This window comes from Dendropsophus ebraccatus, chromosome 3, assembly GCF_027789765.1.
Source record: "Dendropsophus ebraccatus isolate aDenEbr1 chromosome 3, aDenEbr1.pat, whole genome shotgun sequence".
NCBI lineage: Eukaryota > Metazoa > Chordata > Amphibia > Anura > Hylidae > Dendropsophus > Dendropsophus ebraccatus.
Window position 1 is genome coordinate 200294794 of NC_091456.1, and position 20737 is coordinate 200315530.

The 20737-nt window shown below is 49.6% G+C and overlaps 1 protein-coding gene across 1 annotated transcript in view; it reads right to left on the reverse strand.

Annotated features, from left to right (window-relative positions):
• Nucleotides 1–1429: 1429 nt before the first annotated feature.
• LOC138786376 (B-cell differentiation antigen CD72-like) overlaps nt 1430–20737 on the reverse strand; it is a 36029-nt gene continuing 16721 nt past the window's right edge. The window contains exons 4-7 of the mRNA XM_069963363.1: nt 18000–18395; nt 4214–4359; nt 3739–3827; nt 1430–2245 (exon numbers count right to left, since the gene is read on the reverse strand). Coding sequence (XP_069819464.1) covers nt 2056–2245; nt 3739–3827; nt 4214–4359; nt 18000–18395 — 821 coding nt within the window. The 3' untranslated portion in view covers nt 1430–2055. The remainder of the gene's footprint in view (nt 2246–3738; nt 3828–4213; nt 4360–17999; nt 18396–20737) is intronic.

The window sequence follows — 20737 nt, forward strand, 5'->3', positions numbered from 1 at the left end:
CCCTATCTGTGGGTGGGGGGTCCTACTATCCGGGAGGGTCACTACACCGCTCTGACCACCTGCACAGTATATACACCACAACCTTGGGACCTCTCCCCTATCTGTGGGTGGGGGTCCTACTATCCGGGAGGGTCACTACACCGCTCTGACCACCTGCACAGTATATACACCACAACCTTGGGACCTCTCCCCTATCTGTGGGTGGGGGGTCCTACTATCCGGGAGGGACACTACACCGCTCTGACCACCTGCACAGTATATGCACCACAACCTTGGGACATCTCTCCTATCTGTGGGTGGGGGGTCCTACTATCCGGGAGGGACACTACACCGCTCTGACCACCTGCACAGCATATACACCACAACCTTGGGGCCTCTCCCCTATCTGTGGGTGGGGGGTCCTACTATCCGGGAGGGACACTACACCGCTCTGACCACCTGCACAGTATATACACCGCACCCTTGGGACCTCTCCCCTATCTGTGGGTGGGGGGTCCTACTATCCGGGAGGGTCACTACACCGCTCTGACCACCTGCACAGTATATACACCACAACCTTGGGACCTCTCCCCTATCTGTGGGTGGGGGGTCCTACTATCCGGGAGGGACACTACCCCGCTCTGACCACCTGCACAGTATATACACCACACCCTTGGGACCTCTCCCCTATCTGTGGGTGGGGGGTCCTACTATCCGGGAGGGACACTACACCGCTCTGACCACCTGCACAGTATATACACCACAACCTTGGGACCTCTCCCCTATCTGTGGGTGGGGGGTCCTACTATCCGGGAGGGACACTACACCGCTCTGACCACCTGCACAGTATATACACCGCACCCTTGGGACATCTCTCCTATCTGTGGGTGGGGGGTCCTACTATCCGGGAGGGACACTACCCCGCTCTGACCACCTGCACAGTATATACACCACAACCTTGGGACCTCTCCCCTATCTGTGGGTGGGGGGTCCTACTATCCGGGAGGGACACTACACCGCTCTGACCACCTGCACAGTATATACACCACAACCTTGGGACCTCTCCCCTATCTGTGGGTGGGGGGTCCTACTATCCGGGAGGGACACTACACCGCTCAGCCCGCCAGGACACCGACCACAGCCGGCCTTACACTCTAACAGCAGGCGTGCCATCACACACGCATAGTGGCGCCAGTGGACGTGCTGTCACCTATTTCCTCTCCCTTTGGGGGGATTACCATTTTATGTTACTAGATTTTTTGCACTATTATTATAGGAGGTTTATATTTGGTGCCAGCACTTTATGATTTATTGGCTTGTGTGTATTTATTGATTTATTGTATCAATTATTGGTGTATGTATATACATGAAGTGATTGTTGGCATTTGCACTTTATTGGGAGGAACTAGGAACTAGCACCAATTCTTAACAATTAATAATCATTGTTTGAGTATTTATTATTGCAGACGTAAATCATGATCCAAATCTCCACCTGCTGGAAGCCTAGTGAATCCTGCCGGGGAAAGGGGGCGGGGCCTAATATAAATCCCCCCCCCATTATGTCTGCTTCTTTCTGCATTTCACCCTTATTGGGTGTTTTTCATTTTTGTCTGTCTAGCTTTGTATAGAGGAAGAATTAACGCTAAATGTACAATTTTGGGGGGGTAATTTGTGGGTGCAGCTATTTGTGTGTTTGTTGTTGTGTATTACTTGCTAAACAGCGGTAGCACCCCATATCTCATCATTACTGAGAGGTTATCTCCCTGGTTGTGTAAATGATTGGTCCTAATGTAGTCCTATTGATAGAAGTTTTGCTGAAACGCTGTTCTCTCCACGACCGTGTTCAGGTGACGTCATTGACTCCATAAATCGGTAGGATTTTTTATTTGGCCCAATGTCTACGACCTCCCGGCAACAAAGAAGCCAAACTTAGACATCTACTTCTATACTGCGCCCCCTGTCTGAGGGGTCATGTGGGCGACAGTCCCATCCTCTCCAGGTGACCATGTGACCCCTCTCAGCCAATCAGCTGTGAGTATAAAGTGTCTACTGGTGACTATAATGTCTTGTGTTAAATTACGGCTTCTGCATAAAACATTTATATTGGTTTCTCCATAAAGTGATTTCTGATTTTTTCGGACTGGATTGTGCTAGTCCTCGCACTTGGACAAGGTTCCATTCACACACGCACTTATTGGAATGCTTGCAGTCTTCTTTATCCAGTTCTCCAGCTCTTGTGACTTTACCACAAATCCAATAATCTGATCTGTAAGTATAAACAGGGAGATATACATGGGGTTAATATATACAGACGAGCAGAGCTATACCGCCATACAGCGCCCACATAATGCTGCTATATGGTGCCTGCTTGCCCCCCACACCGGACCTGAGGACACGGGAGGCGCTGTATCAGTAAGCGCTCATACACACACACCCCAGGGCCGATCACACACACACCCCACCCCCCGGGGCCGATCACACACACCCCACCCCCCGGGGCCGATCACACACACCCCACCCCCCGGGGCCGATCACACACACCCCACCCCCCGGGGCCGATCACACACACACCCCACCCCCCGGGGCCGATCACACCCCCACGGGGTCCATCACACGCACACCCCGCACCCTGGCCCGATCACACACACCCCGGGGCAGATCACACCCCCCACCCCCCTGGGGGCGATCACACACACACCCCACCCCCCAGGGCTGATCACACACATACCCCACCCCCGGGGTCGATCTCACGCACACACCCCCACCCATCCGGGCCAATCACACACACCCCACCCTCCAGGGTTGATCACACGCACACCCCACAACCTGGGCCCATCACACACACCCCATTCCCCTGTGCCGATCACACACACACCCGACCCCCCGGGGCCGATCACTCAAACACCCCACCCCTGGGGCCAATCACACCCCCACACCCCCCCGGGGTCGATCACACGCACACCCCACATCCCGGGGCCGATCACACACACCCCACATCCCGGGGCCGATCACACACAACTCACCCCCCCGGGGCCAATCACCCCCCCCCCCAGGGCCGATCATACACCCCCACCCCCAGGGCCGATCACACACACCCCCGGGGCCGATTACACACACCCCCGGGGCCGATTACACCCCCCCACCCCCCGGGGTCGATCACACGCACACCCCACACCGTGGGCCGATCACACCCCACCCCCACCCCACCCCCAGGGGCCGATCACACACACCCCCGGGGCCGATCACACACCCCACCCCCCGGGGTCGATCACACGCACACCCCACACCCTGGGCCGATCACACCCCCCCACCCCCAGGGCCGATCACACACACCCCCGGGGCCGATCACACACCCCCACCCCCCGGGGTCGATCACACGCACACCCCACACCCTGGGCTGATCACACCCCCCCACCTCCCAGGGCCAATCACACACACCCCCGGGGCCGATCACACCCCCCCACCCCCCGGGGTCGATCACACGCACACCCCACACCCTGGGCTGATCACACCCCCCCACCTCCCAGGGCCAATCACACACACCCCACCCCCCAGGGTCGATCACACGTACACCCCACACCCTGGGCCGATCACACACACCCCACTCCCCAGGGCCGATCACACACACACCCCACCCCTGGGGCCGATCACCCCCCCCCACCCCCCGGGGCCGATCACACACACTCCCCACCCCCGGAGCCGACCACACACCCCACTCCTCGGGGCCGATCACAGCAGGAAGCCTCTTTAGAGACTCACATCCAATAGCCAGAAGGCCAGTCCCACTCAGTCCAGTACTTCACCTCTTTACCAACCCAATAATCCACATTTCTCTCACGTAAGAAATTCTGGAAAAGAATATGTTAAAGCAAGTTAATATCTCTCACAACTGCAGTTTGTTACAATGTATCAGTGCGGTTATTGTGTGATCCCTGGTGGTCTGACCCTGGGGACCGGCACAGTCACATGGGTATCTCCAGGTTTCTCCATCCATACGTGTGATGGTGCCGCCATCGTCAGCCTAACCCTCCTACTCCTCCTGGACGGCGATGAGATGTGGTGCTGGCCACAGCCAAATGGATGGATGTCATGACTCTATATACCATCTATAGTGGCTCAGCTGGATAGAAGTGCTCTATACTGTATAAGAGAAGACTGAATATAATGGGACTGATGTAGGGGACGTTGCTCAGTACAGGGATGACACCAGGTGTCTGTAGAATCGGAGATGCACCTTAAGTTCTGTGTCTTCCTTCTTCACAACCAGTAGATTGGATTCTTTTTCTTCGCAGAATGTTCTACAATGATTCCAACTCCAGGAATATTCTGAAAACAACAAACATCTTCTACCGAACAAAGTCCATTTCTCTGGGCAGAGCTCTGAAACGTGAGGAGGAGGAGAAGCGAATCAGTCTCGGTATAACATTACAGACTTCTCTAATAATCCTTATTTTTCCTCTGTCTTTTTATCAGCACAATATGGGGGTCTAATGCCCCTTGGTGGGATATAAAGCTTCAGAGAATCAGGACCAGAGGCGCTGCAGAAAGGAAGAAGCCGACCAGAGACGTGTGCTGCTGACAGGGCTGAGGGGAAACACTTTAACTCAAGACCTTCGCTTCCCTCACGTCCTGTCAGCAGCACAATATGGGGGTCTAATGGCCTTATGGTGGGATATAAAGCTAAACAATCAGAGAATCAGGACCAGAGGCGCTGCAGAAAGAAAGAAGCCGACCAGAGACGTGTGCTGCTGACAGGACCGAGGGGAAACACATTAACTCAAAGACCATTACTTCCCTCACGTCCTGGTAGGATATAAAGCTAGATATTCAGGGTATCAGGACCAGAAGCGCTGCAGAAAGCCTCCCAAAATTATACCAGACCTAGCATGGCAGTGAACACACAGAGAGCCATTACAAGTGAGTGAGGAAGCAAGTGAGCCTCCCAAACATTAGGCCAGACACTGCAGGGCATTCAGCACACTGAGATCCATTACATATGAGTGAGTGATTGATCACCTGTTCACACTGCTGCGGTTTCAATATCGGTCTACCATGAGACCCCGTTAGTTGGGCAAAGAAGCTAGGGAGTGGACGTCTGCGGTGTGATACTGCTACCTCCTCAACAGGTGCTGCTGTTTCCCCCTGCCCTGAAACACGGCCTCCAGCAACCACATCACTTGGAACCCCACGTCCTCGACCCTTACCCCTGGGGGTCAGCATTTTATGGACACTGCACAGTATGGAGCTTAGATAGGCCTTGTGTATGAAATACAGAAATCAGGAAAAATACTTGTGCTCCCACAAGTTTTTGGGGGGCTGCGCTATACAATCTGGTGGTGGCTGCACCTATACACACATTCTGTGACACCCCATTACAATGAGCAGTGAAGTGCTATGCAGGTGTACTACAAATCCCAGCAATACAGTGTAGTACCCACGAGTTTAAGGGGGTCACCATCAAGGGTACACCTGATGCCTCTTCACCGGGGGAAGTGAATCCCTGGCCACAGCTAGACAAAAAAAAGTTAAATAAAATAGCTGGCTGGTTGGCGGGGGTGCGATCGGCGGGCACCCGGCAACCAGTCCCGCTCCTCCGCAGACGTAGTGTGACGTCACAGCATGGCAGTGAGGACACAGAGAACAATACAGTCTGCTTAAGAGGCCACGGAATTTGAGTCTCTAAGAGACGCCAAGTGCGGTAATCTGTGTATTAAAAAAACCTGGTGGTCAATCCTACCTTCAAAAAGGCTACTACACCATCCAAGGAAGGATAGAAGCTCCTGATGAAAAGCCTGGTCAATCCTGCCTTCAAAACGGCTAAAACATCCAAGGACGGTAGAAGGTGCTGTTCAGCAGTTTGAGCACCGCCTGTTGGCGCTTACCCACGGCAGTGCTGCTGCGCCTAAGACTAAAATAGCCGGATTAGGGCTAGATTTAGCCGCACACCCTCATGCAGTTGTGTGTGATAGGCATCTCTTTGGAGGTAGGGACGAAGGACAACAATACAGTCTTCTTAACCCCCAGACGACCCTGGACGTAACCCTACGTCCTGGGTGTTTCTCCGGCTGTGGAGCGCGCTTCATAGGAGGTGGGGGCCGGCTGCAATCAGCAGCCGGGACCTCACCGGTAATGACACGCTGCAGCGTACGTATAGCATAGCAATGGTCAGTGTAAAAATCAAAGTAGTAAATGTAGAAGTCCCCCAAAGGGACTTCAAATGTGTAAAAAAAAAAAAAGTTCAAAACACTATTACACTACCCCAAAGCCCCTCCCCCAATAAAAGTTGAAATCACCCCCCTTTCCCATAATATAAATAAACATATAAAAATAAATAGATAAACATATAATATACCGTAGCGTGCGTAATTGTCCTATCTATTAAAATATAACAAGCGTCATTGCGATCGGTAAACGGCGTACACGAAAAGAGGGGAAAAAGTGCGCAGATTACCGATTTTATGTTACATTATATATTAAAAAAAAATCAATAAAAAGTGATCAAGATGTCCGATCTTCACAAATATGGTATTAATAAAAACTAGAGATCATGGCGGAAAAAATGACACCCCATACAGCCCCGTAGGTGAAAAAAATAAAACCGTTATAAGTGTCACAATAGGCCCATTTTATTAATATTTAATTGCCAAAAAAAAGGATTTCATAAAAAAAAATATATATAACAGAGAATCTGTGTAACCTGCATATGGTTGTGTTCAGACTGACCTATAGAATAATAGTGTCATGTCGCTGTTACCATATAGTGCATTACGTAGACACAGGAACCCCCCCAAACGTTACCATATTGCATTCTTTTTTACGATTTCACCAATTTATATCTTCATAAATAATATATTTGGGATTCCATCATACATAATATATTTGGGGATTCCATCATACATAATATATTTGGGGGTTCCATCATACATAATATATTTGGGGATTCCATCATACATAATATATTTGGGGGTTCCATCATACATAATATATTTGGAATTCCATCATACATGTTATGGTAAAATGAATGACGCCATTACACAGTACAACTATTCCTGTAACAAACAAGCACTTACATGGCTTGTAGATAGAAAACTGAGAGTGCTAGAGCTCTTAGAAGGGGAGGAGGGAAAAACGAAAGCACTAAGATCAATATTTGCGCGGTCCACTGGGTCATTTTGGGCCTGGTCCTCAAAGGGTTAAGAGGCCCCGGAATTTGATTTGTACGAATGAATACACTTTCAATCCTTTAAAGAATCTCTAAGAGAGGGCAAGTGTCTATTAAAAAGACCTGGTCACTCCTGCCTTCGAGAAGGCTACAACATCAATATGGACCAGGACCACAAATCATTCGGTACGAAATGGACAAAACAATGAGGCAAAATTAGGGACGCCAGTAAACTAAAGGCCCAGCAGTAGTCGACATGGATGCCAGTTAAGGCCCAGCCAAAAGGACCAACAAAACACAGTAATCACTGAACAGCGAAAAAAATTCCAATGAAGTACTCAATCAAGAGTCTCCACTGATGCCCCCAAAAATTTAAATATGCAAAACAAGAGTCCGTGGAGCCTCAGTTATGAGTCTCAAAACACGAGATAGCCAGATATCTCTAGCCTGTTGCCTCGGGGTGCCTCCATGATGGGGAGAGCACCACACCACCCTGATAAATGACCCCTTAAGTCCCACTCGGTTGCGAGTATTGGAACATAAATAGGGAAACAATCGCAATACTCGCACCTTGAGTTAAACATTGACAAAAGGGGCCACCCTGTTGTTTCCCTGTCTATGTTCCAATACTCGCAACTGAGTGGGACTTAAGGGGTCATTTATTAGGGTGGTGTGGTGCTCTACCTATCATGGAGGCACCCCGTGGCAACAGGCTAGAGATATCTGGCTATCCCGTGTTTTGAGACCCGTAACTGAGGTTCCACCAACTCTTGTTTTGCATATCCAGCCAAAAGGAGGCAAGGGCAGGCATAGCAGTAGTCGACATGGATGCCAGTTAACTGGCTAGGCCAGCTGTCAGTCACCATCAAGGGTACACCTGATGCCTCTCGACCGGGGGTGGTGAGGCCCCGGCCAGGGGTAGACAAACAAAAATTAAATAAACAGCTGGCTGGTTGGTGGGGGCCCCCGGCAACCAGTCCCACTCCTGTAGCAGTTGGGGTAACATTCCCTGCGTAATGTGACTTCCCACACTTACCCCCACCAGTGCCACCACCCTTTCGATTTTCAATTTGAATGTAGCAGTTGGGGTAGCATTCCCTGCATAATGTGACTCACCACCTCTCCCCCCCACCGCTTTTTTGATTTTGAAATTGACGTTGATCCTTGAGGATCTGGCAATTGTCTCACCATTACAAGTGAGTGAGGAAGCAAGTGAGCCCACCCAAAACTAGGCCAGACACAGCATGGCAGTGAGGACACAGAGAGCCATTACAAGTGAGTGAGGAAGCAAGTGAGCCTCCCAAAAATTGGAGTGAGTCTAGGGTCTGGGATATGTAGTGGACATGAACCCGGGTGCTGACAGCTAACTGGCTAGGCCTGCTCTCACTCACCACTCACCATTAAGGGTACACTTGATGCCTCTCAACCGGGGGTGGTGAGGCCCCGGCCATGGCTAGACAATAAAAATAAAATAAAACAGCTGGCTGGTTGGCGGGGGCGCGATCAGCGGGCCCCCAGCAATAAGTCCTGCTCCTCCGCAGACGTAGTGTGACGTCAGAGCATGGCAGTGAGGACACATAGAACCACTAGAAGTGATACAGAAGCAATACAGTGTAGTGCCCACTAGTTTAGGGGGGGGGGGGGTGCTGGACGGTTAAATCTGTTATTGACGTGAACTATACACCTGACACCCCTTTCCAATCAGCAGTTAAGTAGTTGTATGCAGGGTGTACTAGATATCCCAGCAATACCGTGTAGTGCCCAGAAGTTTAGGACAGGGCTGGACGGTTAAATCTGTTATTGACGTGAACTATACAAACTATGACACCCCCCTTCAAAATCAGCAGTTAAGTAGTTGTATGCAGGATGTACTATAATTCCCAGCAATACCGTGTAATATAGCTGCTCCACCAGCCCTAAAATCAAAAAAGAGTACACTGAGCAGTGCTGCACTTCTCAGGGGTCTGTGTGCAGCGTTGGACTGGGCCACCGGAGGATCCTCCGGTAGGCCCCAGTTCCCGCGCTGATACGGCGCACTGACGGTCGGCCCCCCGACAGTCATACTGTGCTGCCGCAGGCCCCCCTTGCCGCACTCTGGTGACCGCAAGCAGTGTCTTGCTTGCGGTCACAAGAGGCAATCCGGCTTCCAGCTGATGCTGCGCTCCCTGGGGGGGGGGTGTCCCACACCCACCCAGCGCACGCATCAGGAAGCTCTGTGTACGCCGAAAGCCGGAACTTACGGTACAAGCGAGCGCTTATTAGAGATGCTCGCTGTACTGGAAGTACCGGCCCTGGCGCGCACAGAGCTTCCTGATGCGTGCGCCGGGCGGGTGCGGGACAGAGAAAAAGACAGCCGGCGGGGGAGCGAGTGGTTAGGTGAGTTGTTTTTTTAATTTCTTTTTATCTGCACGGGGGGCCATCTATAAGGGGGGTATAAGGGGGGGCATATATAAGGGGCTAATGGGGGCATGCCATCTATAAGGGGGATATGGGGGGGGCATCTATAAGGGGGCTAATGGGGGCCGGCCATCAATAAGGGGGATATCGAGGGGGGGCGTCTATAAGGGGGCTAATGGGGGCCAGCCATCTGTAAGGGGGCTATCAGGGGGCCATCTATAAGGGGGGGCATATATAAGGGGCTAATGGGGGCATGCCATCTATAAGGGGGCTATAAGGGGGATATGGGGGGGGCATCTATAAGGGGGCTAATGGGGGCCGGCCATCAATAAGGGGGATATCGAGGGGGGGGGGGGCGTCTATAAGGGGGCTAATGGGGGCCAGCCATCTGTAAGGGGGCTATCAGGGGGCCATCTATAAGGGCGATATCGGGGGGGGGGCGTCTATAAGGGGGCTAATGGGGGCCAGCCATCTGTGAGGGGGCTATCAGGGGGCCATCTATAAGGGGGATATCGGGGGGGGGGGCGTCTATAAGGGGGCTAATGGGGGCCAGCCATCTGTGAGGGGGCTATCAGGGGGCCATCTATAAGTGGGATATCAGGGGGGCCATCTTTAAGGAGGTTAACGGGGGCATGTATAACGGGGATAAAACAGGGGGGGCATCTATAAGGGGCATAACAGGGAGCCATCTATAAGGGGATAACGGGGGCCATGTATAAGGGGGATAATACATGGGGACATTTATAAAGGGGATCACATAGTGTCAGGGCTATCCACTAAATGAGGGTGTAAAGGGGACAATACAGATGTGCAGTTTGTATAGAGATGAGGATGGTGCCAGAGTGAGGAGCCTAATATGTCTGTCTGGCAGATTCTGTGGATTCGTGGCTCGGAGAAGTTCTCATGATGGCCCAGCGCAGAAGAAGAAGAAAAGGGAAGAACTCCGATCAGAGAAGACGCCCCCTGTGAGTCACCAGATGTAACTGCACTGTAATGTATATGGTGTACAGAACCTGTGTAGAGCTGCATCCATCTCTATATGACTGTATGAGGGGATAGTGATCTGTGTACAGGGGATGTTATTCAGTAGCATTAGTCAGTATGTGGCGGTGTTAGTCAGTAGCAGCGGTGGTGTTAGTATGTGGTGGTGGTATTAGTAGCAGTGTTGGTGTTAGTCAGTATGTGGCGGTGTTAGTCGGTATGTGGTGGTGTTAGTCGGTATGTGGCGGTGTTAGTCGGTATGTGGCGGTGTTAGTCGGTATGTGGTGGAATTATTTGTTACTTGTTATCTGGTACTGTGTTTTATTGGTCTTAGTATACAGGATTTGGTCAGTAAGGGCCCTATTACACCAACACATTATCTGACAGATTATTTTTAAGCCAAATCCAGGAATGGATATCACAAGAGGAGAAATCCCAGTCTTTCCTTTTTTACCTGTTTGCTGTGTATAGTCCATTCCTGGCTTTGGCTCCAAAAAATCTGTCAGATAATCTGTTGATGTAATAGGATAGCCCTCAGGATATGCTGGGAGTTGTAGTACAGTAGTACAATCCTCTGATAACTGCGGCTGTAGACAGATGTGTTGCTGGACCTTCAGGGCTGATGGTTGTCACCCACAGATTGCAGCCACCAGGAGCCTCTGCACACAGGGATTTATTACAGGGTTGTCCTCTCAGAGACTACAACTCCCAGCATACCCTGAGAGCTGTATACATGTAGGGGGTTCTGAGATTTGTTACAGATACAGATGAATCCAGGGAAGGAGCGGGTCAGCATGTCGTGTCTCGCTGGCTCTATACTGGTGGGCCCCAAGGATCATTTCCTCTGGTGGGCCCCAGGTACCCCAGTCCCACACTGTCTGTATACAACACCTAATGCCCCCTTTCTGCCAGCAGCCGGTCACCACAGTGTGCTGGTGAAATCGCGGTAGCAGCACTGCAACTCCCAGCCAGCAGTCTGTAGTAATAGTATTAATAAAAGGTCTGTGTGTTGCTGGTATATACCCTGCCTACTGTAAGGCTATATCCTACACTGACACTCTCCCTGACCAGCAGCAGCTCTCTCCCTGATCTCTCACAGCATGCGTCTGAAGCCAGCACTGCCCCCGCCCAGTTTTATATGGCAGGGTCATGTGATCTGGCCAACCAATCGCTGCTATCAACATGTATGGGTCCCACGTCATCGCAGGATGTACCAAAGAGTCTCCTGCATGTTTATTGGCTGAGAAATAGCGCCCAAACTTACAGGAAACGGGTGATGAGATTTCCTCAAGTACCAAGCTCGGACGAGCACGTTCGCTCATCACTAGGTGTGATATTAAGCTAGATATTTAGAGAACTAGGCCCTACCAGAGGAGCCATTGATTCTCTACCCCTAGATTACTAGTTGTTTCAGGCAGCTACTAACTAACTACATCATAGCTGATCTATTGCTCTGGATCAGCTGTTTGGCTTTCCTCAGCTAAGTACCTGTACCACTTTATGTTAAAGTGCCGGCTGCCCACAAGATGGCTGAACTGATCTTTACCTATAGCAGACACTTTCTCTGGGTCCTAACTGTGGCTTCAAGTTCTCAGATTCCCCCAGGAGTTACAGGTAGTATGAGGAACGAGAGAGAAACATAGAAAGCACAGATCAATGCCGGCGGGTAATGAGGACAATCATCACAGCTCACCAATACATGACAGGAAGCACCTGATGATGGAATAGATGATGACACAAATGGTGATGATCAGGAATAAATAAGAACAAGAGTAAATGCAGAAAAAGCTGCTGTGGTTTAACCCGATTTATTACCCCTGGGATTGCACCAGCTTAATTCACTTTTAAGGGGTTATTGGTATAACTATTATATATCAGTGGTGTGATCCCTTTTAGTAGAGTCATAACCCATAGCAACCAAGCTACATAACCCATAGCAACCAAGCTACATAACCCATAGCAACCAAGCTACATAACCCATAGCTATCAAGGTACATAACCCATAAAAACCAAGCCACATAAGCCATAGCAACCAAGCCACATAAGCCATAGCAACCAAGCCACATAAGCCATAGCAACCAAGCCACATAAGCCATAACAACCAAGCCACATAAGCCATAGAAACCAAGCTACATAACCCATAGCAACCAAGCTACATAACCCATAGCAACCAAGCTACATAACCCATAGCAACCAAGCTACATAACCCATAGCTATCAAGGTACATAACCCATAAAAACCAAGCCACATAAGCCATAGCAACCAAGCCACATAAGCCATAGCAACCAAGCCACATAAGCCATAGCAACCAAGCCACATAAGCCATAACAACCAAGCCACATAAGCCATAGAAACCAAGCTACATAACCCATAGCAACCAAGCTACATAACCCATAGCAACCAAGCTACATAACCCATAGCAACCAAGCTACATAACCCATAGCAACCAAGCTACATAACCCATAGCAACCAAGCTACATAAGCCATAGCAACCAAGCCACATAAGCCATAGCAACCAAGCCACATAAGCCATAGCAACCAAGCCACATAAGCCATAGCAACCAAGCCACATAAGCCATAACAACCAAGCCACATAAGCCATAGAAACCAAGCTACATAACCCATAGCAACCAAGCCACATAAGCCATAGCAACCAAGCTACATAACCCATAGCAACCAAGCTACATAACCCATAGCAACCAAGCTACATAACCCATAGCAACCAAGCTACATAAGCCATAGCAACCAAGCCACATAAGCCATAGCAACCAAGCCACATAAGCCATAGCAACCAAGCCACATAAGCCATAGCAACCAAGCCACATAAGCCATAGCAACCAAGCTACATAACCCATAGCAACCAAGCTACATAACCATAGCAACCAAGCTACATAACCCATAGCAACCAAGCTACATAACCCATAGCTATCAAGGTACATAACCCATAGCAACCAAGCCACATAAGCCATAGCAACCAAGCCACATAAGCCATAACAACCAAGCCACATAAGCCATAGAAACCAAGCTACATAACCCATAGCAACCAAGCTACATAACCCATAGCAACCAAGCTACATAACCCATAGCAACCAAGCTACATAACCCATAGCTATCAAGGTACATAACCCATAAAAACCAAGCCACATAAGCCATAGCAACCAAGCCACATAAGCCATAGCAACCAAGCCACATAAGCCATAGCAACCAAGCCACATAAGCCATAACAACCAAGCCACATAAGCCATAGAAACCAAGCTACATAACCCATAGCAACCAAGCTACATAACCCATAGCAACCAAGCTACATAACCCATAGCAACCAAGCTACATAACCCATAGCAACCAAGCTACATAACCCATAGCAACCAAGCTACATAAGCCATAGCAACCAAGCCACATAAGCCATAGCAACCAAGCCACATAAGCCATAGCAACCAAGCCACATAAGCCATAGCAACCAAGCCACATAAGCCATAACAACCAAGCCACATAAGCCATAGAAACCAAGCTACATAACCCATAGCAACCAAGCTACATAACCCATAGCAACCAAGCTACATAACCCATAGCAACCAAGCTACATAACCCATAGCAACCAAGCTACATAACCCATAGCAACCAAGCTACATAAGCCATAGCAACCAAGCCACATAAGCCATAGCAACCAAGCCACATAAGCCATAGCAACCAAGCCACATAAGCCATAGCAACCAAGCCACATAAGCCATAGCAACCAAGCTACATAACCCATAGCAACCAAGCTACATAACCCATAGCAACCAAGCTACATAACCCATAGCAACCAAGCTACATAACCCATAGCTATCAAGGTACATAACCCATAGCAACCAAGCCACATAAGCCATAGCAACCAAGCCACATAAGCCATAACAACCAAGCCACATAAGCCATAGAAACCAAGCTACATAACCCATAGCAACCAAGCTACATAACCCATAGCAACCAAGCTACATAACCCATAGCAACCAAGCTACATAACCCATAGCAACCAAGCCACATAAGCCATAGCAACCAAGCCACATAAGCCATAGCAACCAAGCCACATAAGCCATAGCAACCAAGCTACATAAGCCATAACAACCAAGCTACATATTCCTACTAAATTTCTTCAGGTAACCTGCTATATGCCGTTCTCTTAAAGGGAAAGTGACCAAATCTCCTACTCTCAAGCGTAAAATCTGTAACTACCTTGTGCTGTTAGAGACTGTGAGGGGAAAGTATCAGGAGTTGTGTGGTTTTTTTATGCCGCTTATGCTGGATGTTGGGGTCGTTGTTCAGGGACTGATGTAGTGAACGATTAGGGTAAGTTACATGGGATCTGTCTCCTATTCTTCCTCTTCTGCCATCATCATCATCACTCAAGAAGAAGTCACATTACCAATATGTCCTCTTTATTCTGGCATAATTTGGGAAACATATTTTACTTTTTTAGGGTGTTATGGGGCTTAGAAATTTATTAGCAAATGATCACATTTTGTGAAAGTTTTGTGAAAGTTTTTTTAGGGACCAGTTCTTTTTTTAAATGGATTTAGAAGTCTTGTATCCTGGAAACCCCCATAAGTGACCCCATTTTGGAAAGTACACACCTTAAAGAATTAATCTAGGGGTATAATGAGCATTTTAACCCTACAGGGGCTGGAGGAAAGTATTCACAATTAGGCCGTAAAAAATCGAAAAATAAAATTTTCCAATAATATATACGTTTATATTAAAGTTTCTCATTTTCAAAAGGAACATGAGAAAAAAAGCATCTCAAAATCTGTAACACAGGTTCTCCTGAGTAGAACGGTACCCCATATGTGGGCGTAAACCACTGTATGGGCACACAGCCGGGCTCAGGAGGGAAGGAGCGCCAATTAGCTTTTTTAATGCAGATTTTGCTGAAGAAGTTTCTGAGCGCCAGGTGCGTTTGCAGCGCCCCTGTAGTGTCCGCAGAATAGAATCCCCCCAAAAGTCACCCCATTTTCGAAAGTACACCCCTCAAAGAATTCATCTTGGGGTAGGATGAGCATTTTGACCCCACAGGTATTAGAGGAAAGTATTCAAAATTAGACAGTAAAAATGAAAAACCCGAATTTTTCCAATAATATGTTCCTTTAGTTTGAAATTTCTCAATTTCACGAGGAACAAGAGAAAAAATCACCCCAAAATTTGTAACGCAGCTTCTTCTGAGTAAAACGGTACCCCATATGTGGGGGCAGCGTGCGATGTTCAGGGGCAGCGTGCAGTGTTCAGGGGCAACGTGCGGTGGTCAGGGGCAACATGCGGTGGTCAGGGGCAGCGTGCAGTGTTCAGGGGCAACGTGCGGTGTTCAGGTGCAACGTGCGGTGGTCAGGGGCAGCGTGCGGTGTTCAGGGGCAACGTGCGGTGTTCAGGGGCAACGTGCGGTGTTCAGGGACAACGTGCGGTGGTCAGGGGCAGCGTGCGGTGTTCAGGGGCAACGTGCGGTGTTCAGGGGCAACGTGCGGTGGTCAGGGGCAACGTGCGGTGGTCAGGGGCAGCGTGCGGTGGTCAGGGGCAGCGTGCGGTGTTCAGGGGCAACATGCAGTGGTCAGAGGCAACGTGCGGTAGTTAGGTGCAATCTGGGGGCTTATGGACAATCTGGAAGGGGTCACTGGCAATTTGGGGTGGTTACGGTCAAGGTGTGGTGGTTATGGGCAACGTGCGGTGGTTATAGGCAACGTGCGGTGGTTACATGTAATCTGGCGTGATTACGGGCAACCTGCGGTGGTTACGGGCAAACTGGGGTGTTTACGGACAATCTGCAGGGGGTCACTGGAACTTTGGGGTGGTTACGGTCAACATGCGTTGGTTACGGTCAACGTGCGGTGGTTACGTGCAATCTGTGGTGGTTACGGGTAATCTGGGAGTAAACCACAATTATTACTATAATAAAAAGTGTGTTTTATTTTATTTGTATGTTTTTCACTTTTTCACATTTACACTTTTTCACTTGTGCTTTTTACACATTCTTTTTCACTGTATTACTATGATTTTTCTATCACAGTAATCATAGTTCAGTGACAGAGACCAAATTGGTCTCTGTCACTGTAAATTTTCAGAGCTGGCTGCTTCTGACGCGCATGCGCACTTCAGAAGCAGTCAGGACGTCGAGGAGGACGGACCTCCCTGGATCAGGTAACGTATGTGGGGAAGGGGGGGTGACTGGGGAGCGGGGGTGACTGGGCGGTTTGGGGGCGACTTGGGGGGGGTCACGGTGACACTTTTTATAAGTGTCTATTTCACGGTGGGGGGAGATGAAATGCAGCGGCGGCGCCGGTACCAGCGGATCACCGCTATAACGGTAATAGCAGCAATCCGCCGGTACCGGGGGGACACGGAACGGCCAGGGGAGGATCAGCAGTGGCGGCAGGAGGAGGCAACATGCCACAGCCCCCTCCCGCTGCCCGATCGCCGCCATTGTACAAATCTCCCCATAGACGCTGCGGTCACATTGACCGAGGCGTCTATAGGGTTAACTGCCCAGGGGGAGCTTGGCTCCCCTCCGGGCAGAGGCAGCAGGAGAAGGCTGTGTGACACAGCCTCCTCCTGCTGCCCAATCTCACTTAGGGTCAGCGGGGGGAGGCAGGGAAAGCATGACGTTTGGGAAAATGCCATGTTGCAGGAACTACCTGCTTTACATGACGTTTCCCAAACGTCATTTTGCAGCAAGAGGTTAAAGAGTCACTGTCGTTTTTTTTTTCAGAAATCAATAGTCCAGGCGATTTTAAGAAACTTGGGTTTATTAGCCAAATCTGTCATTATCTGCATGTAAAAAGCCTTTTCCCAGGTCCCCCCCCCTCTCCTCTCCTCTGTTCCATCCACTGCAAAATATCAGGAAATTGTGACTTGTTGCATTAGTCACACTCTGTTCCTATAGAGAGGGGAGGGGGGAGGAGGAAGGAGGGAGTTAGCCGGCAGCAGAAAGCAGATAACAGAGGATTACAGGCACAGAGCTGGGTGACAGCTGTAATCTGAGCTCAGAGAGGTCACTGGTGACTGTCAGAGGAGATATCCCGTGAGGGATTTGTAGATTAACTCTTTGTTGTCCTGTTTTGGTCTTTTCTTTAGCTCTCTCCATAGGAGAACAATGAAGACGGGGGGAGAGCTTCAAACTTCTTTTTCATGATAAAAATGCATTTTTCGGCTAATAAACCCAATGACAAAGTTTCCTAAAATCGCCTGGACTATTGATTTCTGCAAAAAAAAAATTCACGACAGTGACACTTTAAGGATTGCTCCACTGTAAATGAGGGAAACAATAAACTTCTATTTTTAGAGTTTGAACAAATGTCTTCACGTATTCCTGATCACTAAAGCTTTGCTTTGTCTACACTGTACCAACCCCTCAGCTGTGGGGGCAGGACTACTTCAGGATGGCGCATTAGGGATCAGACAGAGGACCCCCCCCCCCCCTCCCCAAGCTCCCACCTACACCGCATTACAGCAGATAGTGTACCTGTCTGGATGAAGCTCAACCTTGATTCTGCCGCTTGTAGTTCCTCTTTAGCTCTGTCATTCATCTCTTGTAGGTTATCCAGATTAAATCGCAGAGTGTCTATCTCCTGAGTCTTCTCCTGACTCTTCTTCAGCTCCTCCTGGCTCTTCTCCAACTCCTCCTGGCTCTTCTCCAACTCCTCCTGGCTCTTCTCCAACTCCTCCTGGCTCTTTTCCATCTCCTCCTGGCTCTTCTTCAGCTCCTGCTGACTCTTCCTCATCTCCTCCTGGCAGCTCCTTAGCTCCTCCTGGCTCCTCTTCAGCTCCTCCTGGGAGCGATCCTCATGGTCCTGGAGTTTACGGCTCAGTTCCATGCGATCATTGGATGTAAGTTGTGACTCCCTGGATACGGCAATATCTACAAATTGTAAAACACAAGGATGTAAGCGCACAGGTTAATCTTACCGTCTGCCGTGTTTTTCAGTAAAATTGCGGTTTTCAGTACTGAGAACTTCCCCTTAGTTTTGTGCAGCCTGTATGGGGGACACGTGCTGCATTTATAGCTTTCCTGCAGTTTCCAGTCTCTGCATCTGATAGAACCTGCAGCCGATCCCTGGAAGCTTCCCTGGTACTGTGGTAGAGCAGGCAGCACCGGGACACATTATACATGGCCGTCACTCTGCAGAGGGCTCAGGAGGAGGAGAGAAGAGGTCATTACAGAACCAAAGTACTGAGGAAAGCTTAGATGATGGAACTGCCCCTATATAGGACTGTGCAGCAAATGATCCAGAGGGAACATAGTGACCCATTCAGAGGGAACATAGTGCCTCATCCAGAGGGAACATAGTGACCCATCCAGAAGGAACATAGTGACCCATCCAGAGGGAACATAGTGCCTCATCCAGAGGGAACATAGTGACCAATCCAGAAGGAACATAGTGACCCGTCCAGAGGGAACATAGTGACCCATCCAGAGGGAACATAGTGACCCATCCAGAAGGAACATAGTGACCAATCCAGAGGGAACATAGTGACCCATCCAGAGGGAACATAGTGACCCATCCAGAGGGAACATAGTGACCCATCCAGAGGGAACATAGTGACCCATCCAGAGGGATCCAGAGGGAACATAGTGACCCATCCAGAGGGATCCAGAGGGAACATAGTGACCAATCCAGAGGGGAACATAGTGAACAATCTACAGGAAACAAAGTAACCTATCCAGAGGGAACATATTGACCAATCAAGAGGGAACCTTGTGACCCATCCAGGGGAAACATAGTGACCCATCCAGATGGAACCTAGTGACCCATCCAGGGGGAACATAGTGACCTATCAAGAGGGAACATAGTGACCCATCCAGAGGGAACATAGTGACCTATCAAGAGGGAACATAGTGACCCATCCAGGGGAAACATAGTGACCCATCCAGACGGAACCTAGTGACCCATCCAGACAGAACCTAGTGACCTATCAAGAGGGAACATAGTGACCCATCCAGAGGGAACATAGTGACCTATCAAGAGGGAACATAGTGACCCATCCAGAGGGAACATAGTGACCTATCAAGAGGGAACATAGTGACCCATCCAGAGGGAACATAGTGACCCATCCAGACGGAACATAGTGACCCATCCAGAGGGAACATAGTGACCTATCAAGAGGGAACATAGTGAACCATCCAGAGGGAACCTAGTGACCCATCCAGGCGAAACATAGTGACCTACCAGAGGGAACATAGTGACCCATCCAGGGGAAACATAGTGACCTATCAAGAGGGAACATAGTGAACCATCCAGAGGGAACCTAGTGACCGATCCAGAGGGAACCTAGTGACCCATCCAGGGGAAATCTAGTGACCCATTCAGAGGGAACCTAGTGACCCATCCAGAGGGAACATAGTGACCAATCCAGAGGCAACATAGTGACCAATCCAGAGGGAACATAGTGACCCATCCAGAGGGAACATAGTGACCCATCCAGAGGGAACATAGTGACCCATCCAGAGGGAACATAGTGACCAATCCAGAGGCAACATAGTGACCAATCCAGAGGGATCCAGAGGGAACATAGTGACCCATCCAGAGGGAACATAGTGACCCATCCAGAGGGAACCTAGTGACCAATCCAGAGGGAACATAGTGACCCATCCAGAGGGAACATAGTGACCCATCCAGAGGGAACCTAGTGACCAATCCAGAGGCAACATAGTGACCCATCCAGAGGGAACATAGTGACCCATCCAGAGGGATCCAGAGGGAACATAGTGACCCATCCAGAGGGAACATAGTGACCAATCTAGAGAGAACATAGTGACCAATCCAGAGGGAACATAGTGACCAATCTAGAGAGAACATAGTGACCAATCCAGGGGGGAACATAGTGAACAATCTAGAGGAAACAAAGTAACCTATCCAGAGGCAACATAGTGACCCATCCAGGGGAAACATAGTGACCTATCAAGAGGGAACATAGTGACCCATCCAGAGGGAACCTAGTGACCCATCCAGACGGAACCTAGTGACCCATCCAGGGGGAACATAGTGACCTATCAAGAGGGAACATAGTGAACCATCCAGAGGGAACCTAGTGACCCATCCAGGGGGAACATAGTGACCTATCAAGAGGGAACATAGTGAACCATCCAGAGGGAACCTAGTGACCGATCCAGAGGGAACATAGTGACCCATCCAGAGGGAACATAGTGACCCATCCAGAGGGAACATAGTGACCCATCCAGAGGGAACATAGTGACCCATC